The sequence below is a fragment of the Leguminivora glycinivorella genome, chromosome 9, assembly GCF_023078275.1.
Source record: "Leguminivora glycinivorella isolate SPB_JAAS2020 chromosome 9, LegGlyc_1.1, whole genome shotgun sequence".
Classification (NCBI taxonomy): Eukaryota; Metazoa; Arthropoda; class Insecta; order Lepidoptera; family Tortricidae; genus Leguminivora; species Leguminivora glycinivorella.
In genome coordinates this window covers 25,565,792-25,584,656 of record NC_062979.1, presented here as the reverse complement: position 1 = coordinate 25,584,656, position 18,865 = coordinate 25,565,792, and the positions used below count along the sequence as shown (strand labels likewise).

The 18,865-nt window shown below is 38.6% G+C and overlaps 1 protein-coding gene across 1 annotated transcript in view; it reads left to right on the top strand.

Annotated features, from left to right (window-relative positions):
• Positions 1-21: 21 nt before the first annotated feature.
• Positions 22-18,865, top strand: part of LOC125229771 (exocyst complex component 1) — a 72,740-nt gene continuing 53,896 nt past the window's right edge. The window contains 5 exon segments of the mRNA XM_048134709.1: positions 22-456; positions 7,050-7,133; positions 7,401-7,715; positions 7,961-7,989; positions 7,991-8,163. Coding sequence (XP_047990666.1) covers positions 391-456; positions 7,050-7,133; positions 7,401-7,715; positions 7,961-7,989; positions 7,991-8,163 — 667 coding nt within the window. The 5' untranslated portion in view covers positions 22-390.

The following is an 18,865-nucleotide window of genomic DNA, read 5'->3' as shown; positions in this document are numbered from 1 at the left end:
TTACTAGTGATTTCGACTTTAAATATCAACAACGCAATGAGTCTATTATACATGAAAAAAATACATTAATATCTCATGAGACAACAGATTTAAACGTATCCTGAACGATTTCGCAGCTGATTGTCAGAATGTCAGTGTAACTATATAAGATTGTCACTGTCAAATTTGATTAACTCTAATAGCTCTGCATTGTTTGCGTCATCCATCTCAACATTTTTTAAGCCAATGTTTTGATAACTATATCGGAGGGCTTTGATGAAAATAAAAATAATAAGTGCTTCAACATTATTCGGCGGATATTGTGTAGTGGGGTGATTTTACGTAACGCAGGTGTACGTGAGTCGGTGGCACCGGTACCGCAGCAGCAGAGAGCGAGCGTGCGAGTGAGCGATGGTGGAGGCGGCGAAGCGCGAGGAGGCGGGCTGGGCGCGCGCGCTGGCCGAGGCGGCGCCCGCGGTACGTACTCTACTCTACTCAGACCCTGTGCGCACACTACATGCTCTAAACACACAAATGCCCGAAAACACAAACGGGTTATTATAAATATGATAATAGACTTCTCATTTCTCCTACAAGTCACTTCCCTTTTCTCAACAAGCACCTCTGTTATAAGCTACAACTTGTATCAGAGAATGATTGCCCATTGCTCAAATTATCATTTGAAAGTTTTGGAATTAAGAGACCTGTTCAGTTTGATGTTTATCACAGAGGGTCTTGTAACTTGTGAAACGTTTGAACTAGCACTATTATTTAGATGTCAAAATTCCGCTGTATTCTGTTTGAGAAAAATAACTCTAGTCCACTATTGTCCCAGATTTGTAAGAACCTCTTTTTGACACATGACAGCATCCACAATAGGGTGATTCTTATTTTATCAATGTTAAAATGTTCTATGTCTCACCCCCTCAAATTGTTCTCTGGTACTAAAAAATAATTGTAATTTTTTTTCTGAATTTTTCGTTACATTTTAGGGGTCGCTACCACACGTTGAAAATTTTGATTCTTCATACAAAATGTTTTTTTTTTTTTTTTTTTAGTTTTTTTATGATACTTATGATGAATCATTATATTCATGTACCTAAAATTTGATATAACATTACAGCTTAATTCGTGTTTTACGTGTTTTTAGTGGATTTTATTGACTTGTACCAACAGTACAGGAATAAAAATTATTAAAAATCAAACGAAATTATTCTTAATATCAAATATCCTTAAAAATAGCTTTAAATACCTTAAAACATTGTTTTAGACAGAAAAAACGAAAAAAAAATATATTAAAAAAATCATTTTGTATGAAAAATAAAAAATTTCATTGTGTAGTAGCGACCTCTAAAATTTATCGAAAAATTCTAAAAAAAAATTACAATAACTTTTTAGTACCAGAGAACAATTTGAGGGGGTGAGACATAGCACTTTTTAACTTTGATAAAATATGCATCACCCTAGTCCACAATACATAAACTCGCGCAACCTAATGAAATTTTAAATAAAACCCTGTAATAATATTTAAAAAAATCAAGTACTTAAAAACAATATTTCGCTTACTTTAAACATAATCTAGCACATGTTCCATTTTTGCGGATCTTTGTTAGTGAGTATTTTTCAATATTAATTTATCACGCAGGATTTACTTATTATGTCATTTATCATTCATTTTTATTTTTAAACTAGTGCTGTGGCAGTCTGTCATTTCGATTCAAATGACATTTCAGTAAGTTGATAGAAATCGTATATTTGTTTAAGCGCCTCCTTGTACATAGGGCCTAATCGATTCAACCAATTGGAAATTAATCGTTAGATTTGGCAAACGATACGTCTTAGCCACATCGCAACATACTTCAAAACAAATGTGTCAAAAATGTGAACTTACAAATCCGGGACAATAGTGGGTAGACAGTACCGGAAAGAGTAGGAAGAGGCTTTAGGACAGCAAACTAAACACTTGGGTGTTGCTTATTTCATCAATAGTACATTACATCAGAGGCCGGGAAAATGACGATTTCCGGCCAAGTGGGTATATATATTATGGGATAGGGATACGAGGCCGGGAATCCGTTTTCACGCTGAGGCATGTATAGTGCTTTTCTCAAACATACAATGAAATAAAAAAAAATGCTCTTAAGGACAATATTTTATAAAAAAAAAGTTACTTTGCAGGCCTAGGCCTAAAAAATAATATGAAATCCATCCATCCATCCAATGTTTGAGAAAAGTTAATATGTTCTATGTCTCACTCCTTAAATTGTTCTCTGGTACTAAAAATCAAAATCATTGTAATTTCTTTTAGAATTTTTCGTTACATTTTATAGGTCGCTACCACACATAGAAAATTTTGATTTCTCATACAAAATGTTTTTTTTTAGGGTTCCGTACCTCAAAGAGGAAAAACGGAACCCTTATTAGGGTTCCGTACCTCAAAGAGGAAAAACGGAACCCTTATAGGATCACTCGCGTGTCTGTCTGTCCCTCTGTCACAGCCGATTTCTCCGAAACTAATGGACCGATTTACTTGAAATTTGGCACACGTATGTAAACCTGTGGCTCAAAGACGGACATGCAATATAATCAAATGAAATTAAACGAAATTTAATCATAAGGGGCACTTTTGGGGGGTAAAATTGAAAATTAAAAATCAAAGTTATTAGAACTATATTGTGATACATATCAAATGAAAGAGCATTTTATAAGCATTTTTTTTATGGTTTTTATTTTGGTAATTTAGAAGTTATTTAAGAAAAATTACCATTCCCCCCCCCCTTATCTCCGAAACTACTTAGCGTAAAATTTTCAAAAAAATACACGAGATAGCCCTCTACCTGTAGATTACAGGAAAACCTATTAGAAATCTACAGTCAAGCGTAAGTCGGACTTAAGAAAAAAAAACTCAAATTGAGATTTTCACTCACTGCCGCTGCAAGTACTTACTAAATGTTTTGAAATTTTGTGAGCGCCATGGACAGGTAGAAAGAAATTCATTTCTGTTTAGAAATTGTTAAAAATTTTAATCATTTGCCAAAATGACTTAAGTTCCTACTAAAAAAGAGGCGCTTAAGACTGTTTAGAACTGCACTGACCATAATATTGCCCTAATAGGTCCAAAAAATGGTGTATATATACGAAAACAAAAAAATTGTGCCACCGACAACCAAAATCTGAAGTCTATTTGCTCTATCTCTTATAGTTTCCAAAATATACGCAAAATCTTTAAAGTACAAAATCTAGTGTACGTTGCTATCACATGTCGTCAGGCGCTCATGACCTTTTTGTATGGAAATGTCGAAATCCGACTCGCACTTTACCGATTTTCATAGAAAGTTGTGTTTTATTATAGTTTTGAAGGAGGTTTCTTGTTTTTAACCACCAACGCAAAAACGACGGAGTTAGGGCTTGCAATATCGGACGATTTTCAATTCCGGAACTGGTTTTCGAGATTGGACTTCAATTCCGGAATTCCGGAACTAGTTCCGGAATTGAACAATTTTTTTTTGTTTTGTTTTCTGGTGGATTTCTGATGAAATAATACAATTTTAAATTGAAATTTATTATTAATCGACGTTTAAGACAATAACTCCGTACCTGAAAGGCATATAACACTGCAATTTTTATTTTAGTAATTTTACAGGAGAGTCCATTTTGTGTCAAAATCGGTCTTGCGAAGTATTTCGAACAACAGCAAACGATACAAACGAGGTTTTAGTGCCAGTTTTGTGATAGTAGTTAACATTAAAGTAAATATATTTAGCATTATTATTTAATAGTATTTGACACATCATTCAGTAATAAAAACTACATATTTTAGACAAAAACTAAATAAAACTACCCCAAATACAGTGTTTTCCTTCTGCACTTATTTCATATTTGAGGATTTACTGCAATATGGACGAGGGCAACATTATTGTTTTATCAATTAATCTAATAAAAACAAGGGTTTTAAATGCATATGCATCGATTGTCCACCGAAATAATGTAAAAGTAATAATTTACAACAATAGCACAACGTCTTATTCACATAAATGTAATAAAATAAACACTGAATTACCTGTATCAGAGTCGAGGCCCAAAAAGTCAGATTTCCTCATTTGTACCTAGGTACATGTACATGTACACCTTGAATTTTTGTAAAAAATAAAGCATACTTTTCATATCCACCATTTTCCATAAATTGCAGTAAAGTCCACCAGTTTAGTAAAATATGCACACGTCTTTGTGAAAAGTGTATAAGTAACTACGACGTTATGCTTGTGAATGAATGTAATACCAATTACTACAATTTGCATCTGAATTTAAGTTCGCAAAACCAGAAAGTGACAATGGTTAATATTAGCGGGTTAAAATTTAAAATTACACTTTCTCGCTCTAACTAGCCCCTTTGGCCATAAAATAGGGTACTACCTGAGTCCGAGCAGTGTCTAAATTATGAATTTACATATTTCTAATATATTCTGTGGTAGTTTTGTAAAATAACCAGGCTGATATTACACGTTTTCATCTAAAAATATATATTTTTTCAATTCCGGAATTTTCGAGATTATGTGTTTCAATTCCGGAACTGTAATATCGGAAAAATTGTCCGAAATTCCGGAATTTCGAGATTCCGGAATTCCGGAATGCAAGCCCTAGACGGAGTGTTATAATAATAATAGGTTTGACGCTTGACATGTCTGTCTGGCATCATAGCTCCCGAACGAATCAATCGATTTTGATTTAGTTTTTAATGTTTAAGGTGAATTCATCGAGATTTTTTTTTGTACCACGTACAACCGGCGGCGGCGGTGGCGGACCGTATGCATGTGTGCCACGTAGGTGGCACACATGCATACGGTCCGCCTGATGGAAAGCGGTCACTGTTACATATGGACGCCTGCCACTCGAGGAGTGGCACATGTGCGTTGCCGAGTCGACTCATTAGAAACTTGTACAAACCTGTACTTAGAAGGGGCCTGGGTGCCGACGACTCAAAGGACCGAAGGAAGGAGGAGGAAGGAAGGAGGAAGGATCTATTGTCCTAATTACTTCCGTAGGTCCTCCAGTTGCGATACAGGCTGCCAACATTTTAATTACACTTTGTGCATTTTAATCTTTCGGGTCGCATGACCACGCCGTTGATAGTTCATAATTAATGGGAAAATACTTGAACAGGCATCCACGACTACTTTCCTAGGTTTAAAGATTGATCAGGGCTTAAACTGGGACCAGCAAGTAGATAAACCGTGTGGTAGTCGGGGCAGTGCGTGCTTTGCCTTAGGTCGAGTTGCAAAGTCTGTGGCTCCAGAAGTAGCCCGGACATGCTATTTCGCCACTGTCCATTCATTAATACAGTACGTTGCGGAGGTCTGGTCTGGGGATGTTGTCCTGAATGGGAGAGGGTCTTTCGCTTTCAGAAACGAGCTGTCAGGATCGTTGCTCAGGTACCTGTAGACAGTAGACACTCCGGCCAAAGAACTCTTTAAAAAATAAGAATCCTTAAGCTAGGAACACACTACGCGGACGTCCGTCGTAAATCGACCGCGGACGGGGATCTGGACAATGAATATACACTTAACCGTGCAAACTATCGGTCGACGGACGTGGACGTGGCCTTGAGCGCATGGACGTCCGTTCGAAATCTGGCTCGCTGGATGTTTTGTTCCGTGCACACTGTTCGGTCGCGGTCGCGGTCGATTTACGACGGACGTCCGCGTAGTATGTTCCTAGCTTTACACTCATTACACTGCCTGCAATAGTTATCATGCAGGTAGCCATTTATGTAAGAGAGAACTTGGCAGCATACAAAACCAGGGGCGGCTCACTCCGCGATTCTATCGCCGCGCTACAAGTACATGTCAGCGGCCGCGAGTTCGCGGCCCATTCATTGGCGACGACCTTCGCGCGGCGCAATAATAGTTATTTGTATAATAGTTATTTGAAGAATCATGAACTTGCGAGTTATTTATAGAATCCTGAACTTGCGAGTTTTTTAACACACGAGAAGTAAAATACATTTGCACCCGAGTGTAACACAAAACTTTTCCCCTCACTGTAGCGAGGAAACTACAACGCAAGAAATGCGTTTATCACTGCTTCCAGTAGTTCCACAGGTGGTAAATGATCTTTATTACTAGATTCACCTACTTTTATCAATTTTAAAGCAGTTCATTTGAATTTATTCAAGATCAAATTACTTTACCCACTCACTAGTGGGTAAAATGCGTTTTTACCCGCTGGTATTGAAGGACAAAACACGTGTTTCCGAGCTAGTGAGGGGAAAAATTCAATGTTGGCTGCTCGCGTGCGGTCCGTTTGTTAATGTAGGTAAGAATTTAGAATGGCGTCATTTTGTGAACATCAAAGGAGCCTTCCGTACTTGTACTATTATACATAATATATTCTGTGACAAAACTAATAACATGTGTTCCAAGTACAACATTCGAAATGTCGGAAAGTTAGTAGGTATCGACCGTAAATTGGCGAAATCCAATTTACGGTCAAATTAACACATGTGATGGACCCTGCCGTCTATAATAAATTGCCGCAATATGTGGTTGAAGCGCCTAGTGTGTCGAACTTTAAGTACCTATCGCTTAAAAAATTGGCTGATCGAGCACCCGTTCTACACTAATGATATTTTTTTATTACCTAATTAGAAAAATATTTTTGTGCATTTTTTATGTGAATATTGCCTAACTTTTTGTAATTTCAATCTTCTGTCTATTTATTTTCTAAGTATTATTGCTGTATAAATATTATTTTTTTAAATCAAATCTTGACGTGTAAAATGGCGTTACAAATATGAATAAACGAATATGAGTAAGTAGTATGATTATTTTAACCATTGAAAGTTTGTACGGAACCCTCGGTGGGCGAGTCCAACTCGCACTTGGCCGGTTTTTTCGTAATAAATGTGATCTCCATCAATTACTGAATAAGAAAAAATATTTCCTGCTCACCGATTAAATTTCACCATGTATAATAATATAATACATGTAAGCATGTGAATGGAGTATAGTGTTATTTTTCCCGGTGCAGTCATTAAGTATGTACATAATATGGTATCGGTGTTTGTCGGGCAGGGCGCCGAGGCGTCGGTGCCGGACGCGGCGCTGGGCGCGCTGCTGGACGACGCCGACGCCACCGACGGGGATGCCGAGCTTTGGGTAACTTGTATTTTTTGCACTCGAGACTATTTTATAATAATGTTTCTTATATTTGACAGAGGACATGAGAAAGAAAGATGTGAGTGTTGAGATGACGAAAGATAGGGGAGAATGGAAGAGAAAGACATGTTGTACCGACCCCACATAACGTGGGATAAGGGTAGGAGGAAGAAGAGTTTCTTATATTTGAAAGAAAGCGGAATCGTTTCTCGTAAGAAGTGAGCCGTTTCGTTAGACGAGTGACGGTACTGACGGTGGTGTCGTCAGGTGCGCCGGCTCGGCGAGCGCGTGGGGCGGCTGGACGCGCTGAACGTGGGCGGCATGCTGGCGGCGGCCACGGAGGGCGGCGGCGCGGGCGCGCGGCTGGCGGCGCGGCTGGACGCGGGCGGCGCGGCGGCGGCGGCGTTGGCGGCGCGCCTGGCGCGGCTCGACGCGCTCGCCCGCGCCGCGCCCGCCGCGCTGCACGCGCGCTCCGGCGCCGCGCGCGCCGACTCCGCCGCCCGCATGCTGCTGCAAGAGCTCACCGAGATCTACGCCTGGCTCGACGCGCCGCCGCTGAGGGATCTCGACTCCATTTCTGAGGTATACAAAAAAACATTGCAAAATCTATTTTTTGATAATAAACAGTATGTATACCACATTAGAACCGAATTGCGCCACTCTCGTTTTTGATCTGCATTGTAAACATCGCTTCAGAATACCTATATTATACATGTGTATCTCCAATGAAGCCGGTTTCAAAAACGGTATCACTCTAGTATTGAATATTGTGGTAATTGATATTAGTAATATTTAGTGAGGGTAAGAGTAATGATGTCTGGGTGTAGATCTCGCTGGCGGGGGCGGAGGGGCGCGCGCGCGCTGGCGGCGGGCGCGGCGCTGCGGACGGCGCTGCGCGCGGAGGCGGGCATGGCGCCGGCGCGGCGGCGGCTGGGCGCCGTGCGCGAGCGCCTGCGCCGCCTGCAGCGCGCCAAGGACGCGCTCGCCGCCGCGCTCGCCCGCCACCTCAACAACCTGCTCATTCATCTCGGTACGTAGCGTACCTACACTTACCATTATGTAACCTCAAACGTAACATACCCTTTCATTGGGTCCTTCTTTCACAATTTCTTTTGGGTTCTTACTTACAGCAAAGATACATATACATACCTAGGGAATGCAATCTCGTTCTCGCGAGATCTCTTTTGTACGAGATCTCGGTCATTTTTAGCGAGATTGATCTCGGCCGAAAAATTGACGAGATCTCGCGAGATCAACGAGATTGAACTCAAGCATAAAAAGTCTTATTCGAAGCTCGCGAAATGACTAGACATGTTTCGTTCCCAAGTTGTAAATGATTTATATGAACTATATCATTTAACTGAACTCGCCAACTCGTTAACTCAGTAGAGATCTAGAGATTCAACTCGCTTATTTCGCTCAATAATTTACCTATCTCAGTTCGGAATGACGAATGACAGATTCAGACCGTTTCTAAATAATTCGAAGGGTGTCAAGCCAGGGTTATTTGCGTGATTCGCCATTATGGTATTACACTTACGGCTGTGTGTATATATGTAACCATCTATTTTGCGAATTTTCGTGCACAGAGTTTTGTTGTATGTCGAGAGAGCAGAAGCCTACAACAACCTCACTACGGCTGTCGTTTGTTAGGCAACCAATAACAATTTCTATTTTACACTCACAATTTCTATTTTGTCACACTACTATATCTAAATATATAAAAGAAGAAGCTGGTCCTAGAGATTTCAAATTTGGCACGTAGGTTTCTTATATAGTGTAGAGGAGCACTAAGAAAGGATTTTCCAAAATTCACCTCCTAAGGGGGTCAAATGGGGGTTCAAAGTTTGTATGGGGAAACAAGATTAGTTTGACTATTTTATTCGAAACTTCACAGGAAGATTCCGTAAGACATATGACTGAATACGTGTTTCAGGTTTTTTGAAAATTTAACCCCTAAAAGGGTGAAAAGGGGGTGATAAAGTAAAAAAATCAATATGGGTATCGTTTTTATGGTTTATCGGGTCGCTGATCACGATAAATACAACGTTTTTAAAATCTAACGAGGCGGAAGTGAAATACCTTCTCCCCTGTTGTGGTGCAATGGGTTTAAATATCAAAAAAATATATAAAAGAAGATATTGACTGACTGACTGACATATCAATGCACAGCCGAAACCGCTGGTCCTAGAGATGTCAAATTTGGCACGTAGGTTCCTCATATAGTGTAGAGGAGCACTAAGAAAGGATTTTTCAAAGTTCGCCTCCTAAGGGGGTCAAATGGGGGTTCAAAGTTTGTATGGGGTAACAATGTTAGTTTCACTGTTTTATTCGAAACTTCACAGGACGGATCCTAAAAACATATGACTAAAGACGTGTTTCAGGTTTTTTGAAAATTTAACCCCTAAAAGTGTAAAAAGGGGGTGATAAAGTCAAAAAACTAATATGGGTATCGTTTTTACGGTTTATTGGGTCGCTGATCACGATAAATACAACGTTTTTAAAATCTAACGAGGCGGAAGTGAAATACCTTCTCCCCTGTTGTTGTGCAATGGGGTTTAAATATCAAAAAAATATATAAAAGAAGATATTGACTGACTGACTGACATATCAATGCACAGCCGAAACCGCTGGTCCTAGAGATGTCAAATTTGGCACGTAGGTTCCTCATATAGCGTAGATGAGCAATAAGAAAGGATGTTTCAAAATTCTCCTCTTAAAAGGGTGAAATGGGGGTTCAAAGTTTGTATGGGGAAACAAGATTAGTTTGACTATTTTATTCGAAACTTCACAGGAGGATTTCTAAAGACATATGACTAAATACATGTTTCAGGTTTTTTGAAAATTTTACCCCTAAAAGGGTGCAAAGGGGGTAAAGTCAAAAACACAATATGGGTATCGTTTTTATGGTTTATCGGGTCGCTGATCACGATAAATACAACGATTTTAAAATCTAATGAGGTGGAAAAGAAATTTTCTCCTCTGTTGTTGTGCAATGGGGTTAAAATATCCAAAATAGCCATAAGTATAGGTTTAGTTTTTATATTTACTTCTGGTTCAAGAGATTTCAAGGTTCGTTCTCAAAAAAGTGGCACCGTCAGGGTTAGTGTTGAGTTCCTCACTCATGAGGCACCTCATTTGTACCACTCATATTGGTGATTTGTCGCAGCACTTCACACGGAAAAAATGTATTACATCACACCTCAACTCACCTCACCTCATTTTACTCATAACCTCGCGCGCAAGTCTCGCAACACAAACACCTCATGCCACACAAATCATTCACAAACTTCAAATCATTCAAAAACTCATCTGTCACACGAGCGCCTCGCGGTCCTCAAACTCCCTCGCGAGAGTCGACACTTCAAAATGAAGCGGCTCATCGTCTATGTCACCGAACTACAAACTTTATTACCGAGACAAAAGGTCCACCGATACATTTGTACCGGAAATCGCTTTGTACCGGAAGGCCTCACCGCGACAATGTCACATCACATTACCAACATTACTTCTAAAATCCTTTCAAAGTGAAACAGTTAGTTAGGTTTACCGTAAGAGTGAATGAGACAGACACGAGCTATGCTTCAAATTTGCCTCGACAAAATACGTTACACGTGACTCGAAATAAAACAGTCTTAAGCGCCGCAAGCTTTCATACATATTACGTCGTTGTGATCCAAGCATCTCTTCAAATTGGCGCGCAAATTCCACAACGCTCTCATTCGATAGTTTCGATGCTATTACTTGAGCTACCGACTTGACCGGTTTAACGTGACCTATCGGACCAACAGATTTGTATGACTGTTGTCATTGGTAATAAGGGAGCTCTCTTATACTGGTCGTGACATATTTATTTTCGAAGCGTTTTGAATACCAAGGACGAGTAACTCAAAATGTGCATTTATGAAGTTCGCTTGACAACAGTACAGGATTAATGACCGAAATATTATTTAAAATTATTTTATGTACTTTTATTTAGATTCGTATGTAGGTATTATAGGTGTAGTTGTTATATATTTAAATGCCACAGATATGAACTTTGTACGAACGAAGAGTTAGCGTCTCACAAAATTTGAATTTCGCACCTTTTTATTAGTGACAAATATTTATTTTATTTTTGCAGTTTTTACTTATTTCTATATATCAGTTAAATTTTCGTTGGTTGTTTCGCCTAAGTTAAAAGTTTGAAAATATTTTTAGGTGGATAATATTTAACATCATATCGCATTGCAGCATGTTCAATGGATAAAGAAGAGACATTTCTATTTTGTTTTTACGTTATAGTTATAGCCTTCCTTAAGACAACAATATGGGCTAATATTATCCACAAAAAAATGTATATCCATTTATTACACGGAGTATATATTATATGCAGTTAATAACATGTTTATTAATATGTACACATTTTGACAACATTATCAAATAATAAACGTGAGTCGTGAAACGAAACGCATTTCATAGACAGTTGAAATTGTCAGTTGTGTTACTTGTGTTGTGACAGTTGTTTGTTGTTTCCAAAGTTCAATGGCTATGGCTAATTTATTTGTGTCATACAGTGATATTACTAATAAATACACCAAAATATAATAATGGTGACATTTTATACATGATTTAATATGCTTGTGGCTCTGCCTTAGTGTCTTTTACGTGCAAAAATATAGTCAAAAGTATGAACGGCGTCGAGAATGTTGGTGTTCATTTAATTTACTATATATTGCTGTTAGAATATCCACAGCGGTAAGTTGGTTATTTTTACGTAAAAGTGGTATGTAATTAGAAAACAATATGAACTCACGTTTGTTAAAAACATGCAGTTTTTAAGGTTACAGTTTCAATTGAAATATATTATTATTAAACTGTAAATTATAAATGAAACCATTATAAAATGATATCAAGAATATTAACATAGGATAAATAACAATAATCAACAGCTAAAATAGAACAAAAGTTTCATAGAACCATCAAATCAATTTGCTTTTTATGTAGTTTCATATTACAGCAATTGGAATTCTTAAATAATATTTCAGTCTTCTGTTGTTCAAGTTCTCTTCTTAACATTTAGTTGCAAATAAAATTTAATAGGTATAAAGGATGTTATTACATAGTATACATACTAGAATTTGTTGCCCGATTGAGTCTATCAAATCGCCGATAGCAAAATTTTATATACCAGTACCTCACCTCATTTGAAGTAAGACATTGTAACACCTCATTTTTGAAAATGAGGTACTCATACAAACTCATTTTAATTTGATGTCCTACCCATCACTAGTCAGGGTAAAGTGAATGAAAAAAAATGAAAATGGTTTTTTGTACCTTTTTGGATTTAAATATGTTTTTGAGTGCATCAATGATACGGAATTTTCAGGAGGGAACGAAATAGTCGTAAAAACGTAGAACTTATAGCGAGTTGAAATTTTAGACATACAGGAGAAAGTGGATAGACAGGGTAGCAGGGAAAACGTGGCAGGATAAAGAGAGTTTGAATAAAAAAACAAGTTTACCACTAATAATTCAACGTATATCGACTATTATGATTTCGTTAGGATTCAATTTTTTTTCTTTAAGTAGAAACAAAAGCAAAAAAAGTATTTTTTTAAACAATATCCATTATTTTTTATTCAAAACAGTTGAAGTACAGTAAGTGATATCTGATTATTATTTTCAGTCACGATGCCTGCAGTGTTTGACTGGTAGAGAATGCCTTAAGGCATTATGTACACCATTTTGTACTTTTTTATGTGCAATAAAGAATAAATAAATAAGTACCTACAATCACAGTCTTGTAAAACAACAAAGCACATATCATGATTCACAATGTGAGTTGTACTTGTGCATGTAATGCCTGCAATGGCTGCCCCAGTGGAAGAGTTGGTTCCTCTCCTTGATGTCTCCTTGGTAACATATGTCGAGATAATGAGGTCAGTATTTAAAATGAGGGCCACTCTAGGACCGGACGGTGTGCCTTGGCTCTTTAAACATCTTGGAAGTAGATTACGTGGCCACATTGACGACTGCCTCCGAGAGGGTATATATTCTCGTTGGAAGGTGGGCAGACTGTGTCTTTCGAAAAAGGGTAGTCCAGCTGACTGTCCCTTAGGATACCGTCCCATTGCCCTCCTAGATGAAACTGGCACGATGTTGAGCGCATCATCGTAAGTCTCATCTACTGCTGTGCACGCATTTTGAAAGACACGTGCCCAAACATCAGAGATCGGGTTCTGGGAGAAGCGATAGACGCAATTGATGCGCTGCATAAATACAGCGGTCTGGTAGCAGAGAAAAGGCAGGGAGCTATCGCAGTATCTCTTGACATTGCCAATTACTTCGGCTTTCTTCCTTATGTGATAATAAAATAGGCGCATTGCTTCCACGATGCGCCTTTCTATTTGAAGATCATCATTCACCATAGGGCATTACCTTGCAGATAGAGTACTGCTCAATGAATCAGGAGGAAGATGCCTAGAAAGACGAATGGAGTGTGGTGTTCCTACCGGCTGCGCCATATAAACGTATAGGGACAGGTCAATGAGACTACGTGCTCAAATCAAGACTGACTTCTTTATTCTTCTTCTTACCCACATGCATATTCATAATAATCATAACCTACCCACAGTTTTCCACAGGGGTCGGTACTGGGCGCCTGCTCTGGAGCATCGGCTTTGACTTGGCTATCAGAGTAGTCCAACTTCTCCGCATGATCACCATTTGTTATGCCGATGACACAATAGTAGCCGTGAGGGGAAGAAAGTACCAGGATAATAAGAAGAGCCACAGTGGCAACTGAGCTCACAGTTAGGCGCATTAATTTGTTTGGGCTTGGGGTGTTACTTGCCACGACCGATGACGTGGTTTTCGAAGGAAAGGTTGGCTTCTGTCCGAAGAAAGTGATTGCTGCCGACCTAGCCAAAATGATAATCGTTGACGCTATACGCCGATCGAAATGCAATCTGGTTCCGTAATGCCTATATACAAGAGCGATAGGGATGTTGCCTTGCCTATTGGCGGTGAGGCGGTCCCTCTTACGCCCCAAATTAAGTACTTGGGCTTAAATTCAAACCAAAATTGGTACTCCGAGGAACATTTTATCAAATTGGTTCCTAGCCTCGACGGGACTGCTTCGGCGCTGAGCAGACTATTGCCCAATATCGAAGGACCCAATGCCCCATATCGGCGCTTATATGCGAACGTCATCCGCAGCGTGTATACAAAATTTCAGCTCAGTCGGTTGAATATTTCTGCTTCAAATTGGGTTGCAAGATTTGACCTCAACATACATACAAACATACATACATGCATATACATACATTGCAAGTTAGTAAAAACCATGTCAAAATAGCTTTTTTTTACTTGTATTTCTTTATCCTGTCAACAGTCACTTTACCCTGCAGAGTGATGGCAGGATAAAGTTACACAGGGTGTAGTGAAAATCCGATTAACTAGATATTATCTCCGAAACTGTTGATAATACAACTGTCATAATTTTAATATACATAGTTATACTTCAATACAACATTAAAATGTTATTGGTAAAAAAACTGCCGTATTAATATTTTAAAATAATCATGCCAGAATAAAGTGGACATACCTGTTACAAACTCCGAACGTCACACTTTGAAAACTTCTAACCACAAGACCGCAGCACCTCACACACAAACCTTTACACCGGCGGCTAGAACCATACTGGCTACGTGTTTTACGTATATTAGGGCCTCAATAAGACTTTCTGTGTGTGAGTGAGGTGCAATACCGCGGACGCACAGGATATGGAGAAAATATCGCTGGACAAACTTTAAAGGTGAAAATTAGTGTTCAAAAGTAATCGAAACATCCCGTGCAACGTATATTTAAGAATATAGTAGTCTATTCTCTACAAAAAACGATATTTTATTATCATAAAACTGCAATTTAATAATTTATAGAGCGAAAACTTGAGCAGTGTCGCGTTGTGACAAGGCAGGGTACAGTAGAAAACGGTCTTCTTTATTTTTTTTTTACAAAAGTATTATATTTATAGAAAAAATATGTGTTGGCCTCGATGTGTCACGTTAATACTACTTATAAAAATTTTAATTATATGTGAAAATTATATATTTCGCATACTTTCTATTCAAAAACGTGATGGCAGGGTACGATGCCACTATTTTGAGAATTACCCTCAAATTGACACGGAAGTTCCTTAGAGGAGCATTAAAAAAGGATTTTTCAAAGTTCACCTCCTATTAGCAAGATAATTTGACAGGAGCAAGGACAGGGACAGGGACAGGACCGGGATAGGGATAGTGAAGGGATGGGGATAGGGATAGGGATAGAGATAGGGATAGAAATAGGGATAGGAATAGGGGACGGGGACAGGGATAGGGGAGGGACGGGGACGGGGACGGGGACGGGGACAGGGACAGGGACAGGGACGGGACGGGGACGGGGACGGGGATAAGGATAGAGATAGGGACAGGGATAAGAATAGGGATTGGGGTCGGAATAATCGGTCGGCAATCGATATCTAGGCAGTGTAAAATGCAGGTGGCTCGGTGGGAAGGGAATTAGTAAGTAGGCATCGGCGAGTATCCTGCATCTGTAATAACTATTACATTCAATGTGCTGTAAGAAGATCGTTGTTTGCTTGCCTTTTATATGTTTACGATTGCAATAAGTATAAGCAAAATGGAAAAAATTGTAAGCGATAATGCAAGAAAGTACTTTTTACCCTACCGACCATAGCGTCGAGATACTGGCTATATGGGTTGTATGAAGTTTCCCCAGTATAAATATTTATATAGGTAAAATACATACATATTCGTACCTACTACCTAGGCTGTGGTCGCTGTGTAACAATTCTACAATCATTGCAAGAATTTCTTTTAAAACAATATTAATATGTGTAAGGTACAGTCGGCCAAAAAAGTGGTTTACCACTTTTCGATCAATAGAGTCGAAAAGTGGTAAACCACTCTCTTGGCTGACCGTACGGCAAATAGATCAGTTACAATGGCAGTCGAGAATTGCCCCGCTTTACCTTAATCGAAATAATCGCGGACAGATGTACCTACAAAGAAACCTACGGATCCAAATGAAAATCTTATTTTTTGTAAACGTTTCAATAAGAATACTTTTATTACGCGGGCGAAGCCGCGGGTAAAAGCTAGTATTATAATATAGCGGGTAGTGACCCTGACTGCTACGCCGCGGTCTCGGATTCCAATCCCGGTAAGGGCCATTTATTTGTGTGATGAACACAGATATTTGTTCCTGAGTGTTAAAGTACTTGCTTACTCTAACATTTACTTGATAGGTTGATTTAAGAGTTAACTCAAAGACGTTCTCGAGAAATACTTGCTTTATTGTAATGATTGTACTGTCTAGACAGAATAGAATCGAATGAATAGAGTGCAATAAAAGAGTAGGCATTTACCTAATTGTAGTGTTTATATACAAACTAAATGCTGATGGTGCAATCAATCACATGACTGGTAAAAACAATAATCACATGATTCTTTACTCGATGGCGCATGTGCAATTTACTTGTACATATTCCGGGGGGCGGTTGAGAGGAGAGGGAGATGCTGCTAAAAAACATGATAAACATTAAATCTAACTAAAAGTAACTACTTTAAATGAAGGGGATGTCGCCTTATCTAATCGCGAAGGATTTGACGTGTCGCAGTGATCTTCATCGCTGAGTTGGTGCGCCTCGGTGACGACGACGGAGCGCGGCGACGCGCGGGGCGGGGGCGGCGTGGCGGCCGGAGGTTCCTCGGCGATGTGTCGGGACGGCGTAGGCGGCATTTTCCCGAGCGTTCGTCGTATTATGATAAATAATGCTGTAGTTCCGAATACTCCAAGAATCACGTATATCATGGCGTAGTGATGAATATCGTGATATGATATGGTCTCGGCGTTAACTTCGGTAGTCTTCAATTGTTCAATCTTTTCTCCAAGTTCGCTAGTTTCCCTTTGTAGATCTTCAGATTCGTTTTTCTGTTGGAGGGGAGGTATGGTAATATTGATTACGTGATTTATAGGTGCCATAATAGGGATGTATAAATCAGGTTTCATTTTAAGCTCAGACCAGTGAGGTTTATGTGGAAAAACAGAGAAATTATTAGTCTTAATAATGCAGCCATGACTAGGGTTTGCAAGATCCGCCGATTTTTCGGATCCGGATATTTCGGATCTTAAGATTTGCCGGATCCGGATATCCGGATATTTCGGATAAAACGGATCCGTGTTGAAAAGGTCACTTTTTATAGGGGTTTCGTCAAATCAAAGCTACTGTTACTGGAATAAAATAATTTAAACTCGCGAAACGACATAAATATAGTCTATTATTGCTTCATTAACTTTTTAGACGAACTTTAAACATACAATTGTGTCGTTTGACTTCAAACTCGCGTAAATCGATTCGGTTTTAAGGATGATTATACAAAAAAAGCAGAATGGATTTACCCGAGCTTGAAGTTAAGCGACACATTTTTTATGTCACTGCCATTGTACAGAACAGCATATAACATTAAACAGTAGGCCAATATTTTTGTTTAACATACATAAGCTAATGCAGGGAAAATGGGTATGGGTATGGGGTAATGGGTGTTGTTCACTAATACCTCCGTTTTACTGGGGCGTCTATCCGTAACCACAGCCAATAAATACATCCATGCGAAATTGCAGATGTAGGAAATAAGATAAAATAATATAATTTTATTGCGTTACACGTATTAGGTGTGTAAAATATGTTACACATATTTAGTTATCATACCATTACCATTATTAATATACCATTTTCAATTGTTTTTCTGAACTTATGTGCAAAATGTCATTTGATATTTGCCAGTCGCTTTTCAGTGAAGCTCTAAGGCTGGCGCGCACCTCCAATCCTTCTGGTGTTTTAGGTGTCCATAAGCGGGAGTGATCGCTTACCATCAGGCGACCTGTCTGCTAGTATGCCTCTCATCTTATTAAATACAAAAAAAAATGGATCTGGATTCAGCTTATAAAACAAATTACGTATATAATTATATTAATTACTTCCGTGATCTCTAATTCATCATTAAGCTTAAAAATATCCATGGCAATCGTTTCTGCTTTATACAGAGTGGGGCCTGTAACAAAAGCGAAGAATTGAACTGTAGGATATTCTTCTTATACTGATCAACATTTGTTCAGTGACTTTTAAAAATTATGAAGTCTTTAAATTTTTAATTTTTCATACAAAATAAATATTAGCTTCAATGTACGCCATTATTGTTGTCATTGACGTTGTCTGTCACACTTTAGACTTAACAGAATTCGCAATACATTACCTCTTAGAAAAAACTTTCAAGGGTGATAAAAATCAAAATACAAGTTATTTTTAAAAGTCGCCGAACAAATGTTGATCAGTATAAGGAGAATAGCCTAGAGTTCAATTCTTCGCCTTTGTTACAGGCCCCACTCTGTAGAAAATTAATAATTTATCGTTATTCCTGTGGGTGTGGGATGTATCCAGTTAGAAACGAAAGCAGTTTTAAAAACAATGGTTTACTGTTCATTTTATTTTCCCCTCACTAGCTCGGAAACACGTGTTTTGTCCTTTAATACCAGTGAGTAAAAACGCATTTTATTCACTAGTGGGTAAAGTAATTTGACCTTGAATAAAGTCAAATTAACTGCTTTAAAATTGATAAAAGTAGTTGAATCTAGTAATAAAGATGATTTACCACCTGTGAAACTACTGAAAGCAGTGATAAACGCAG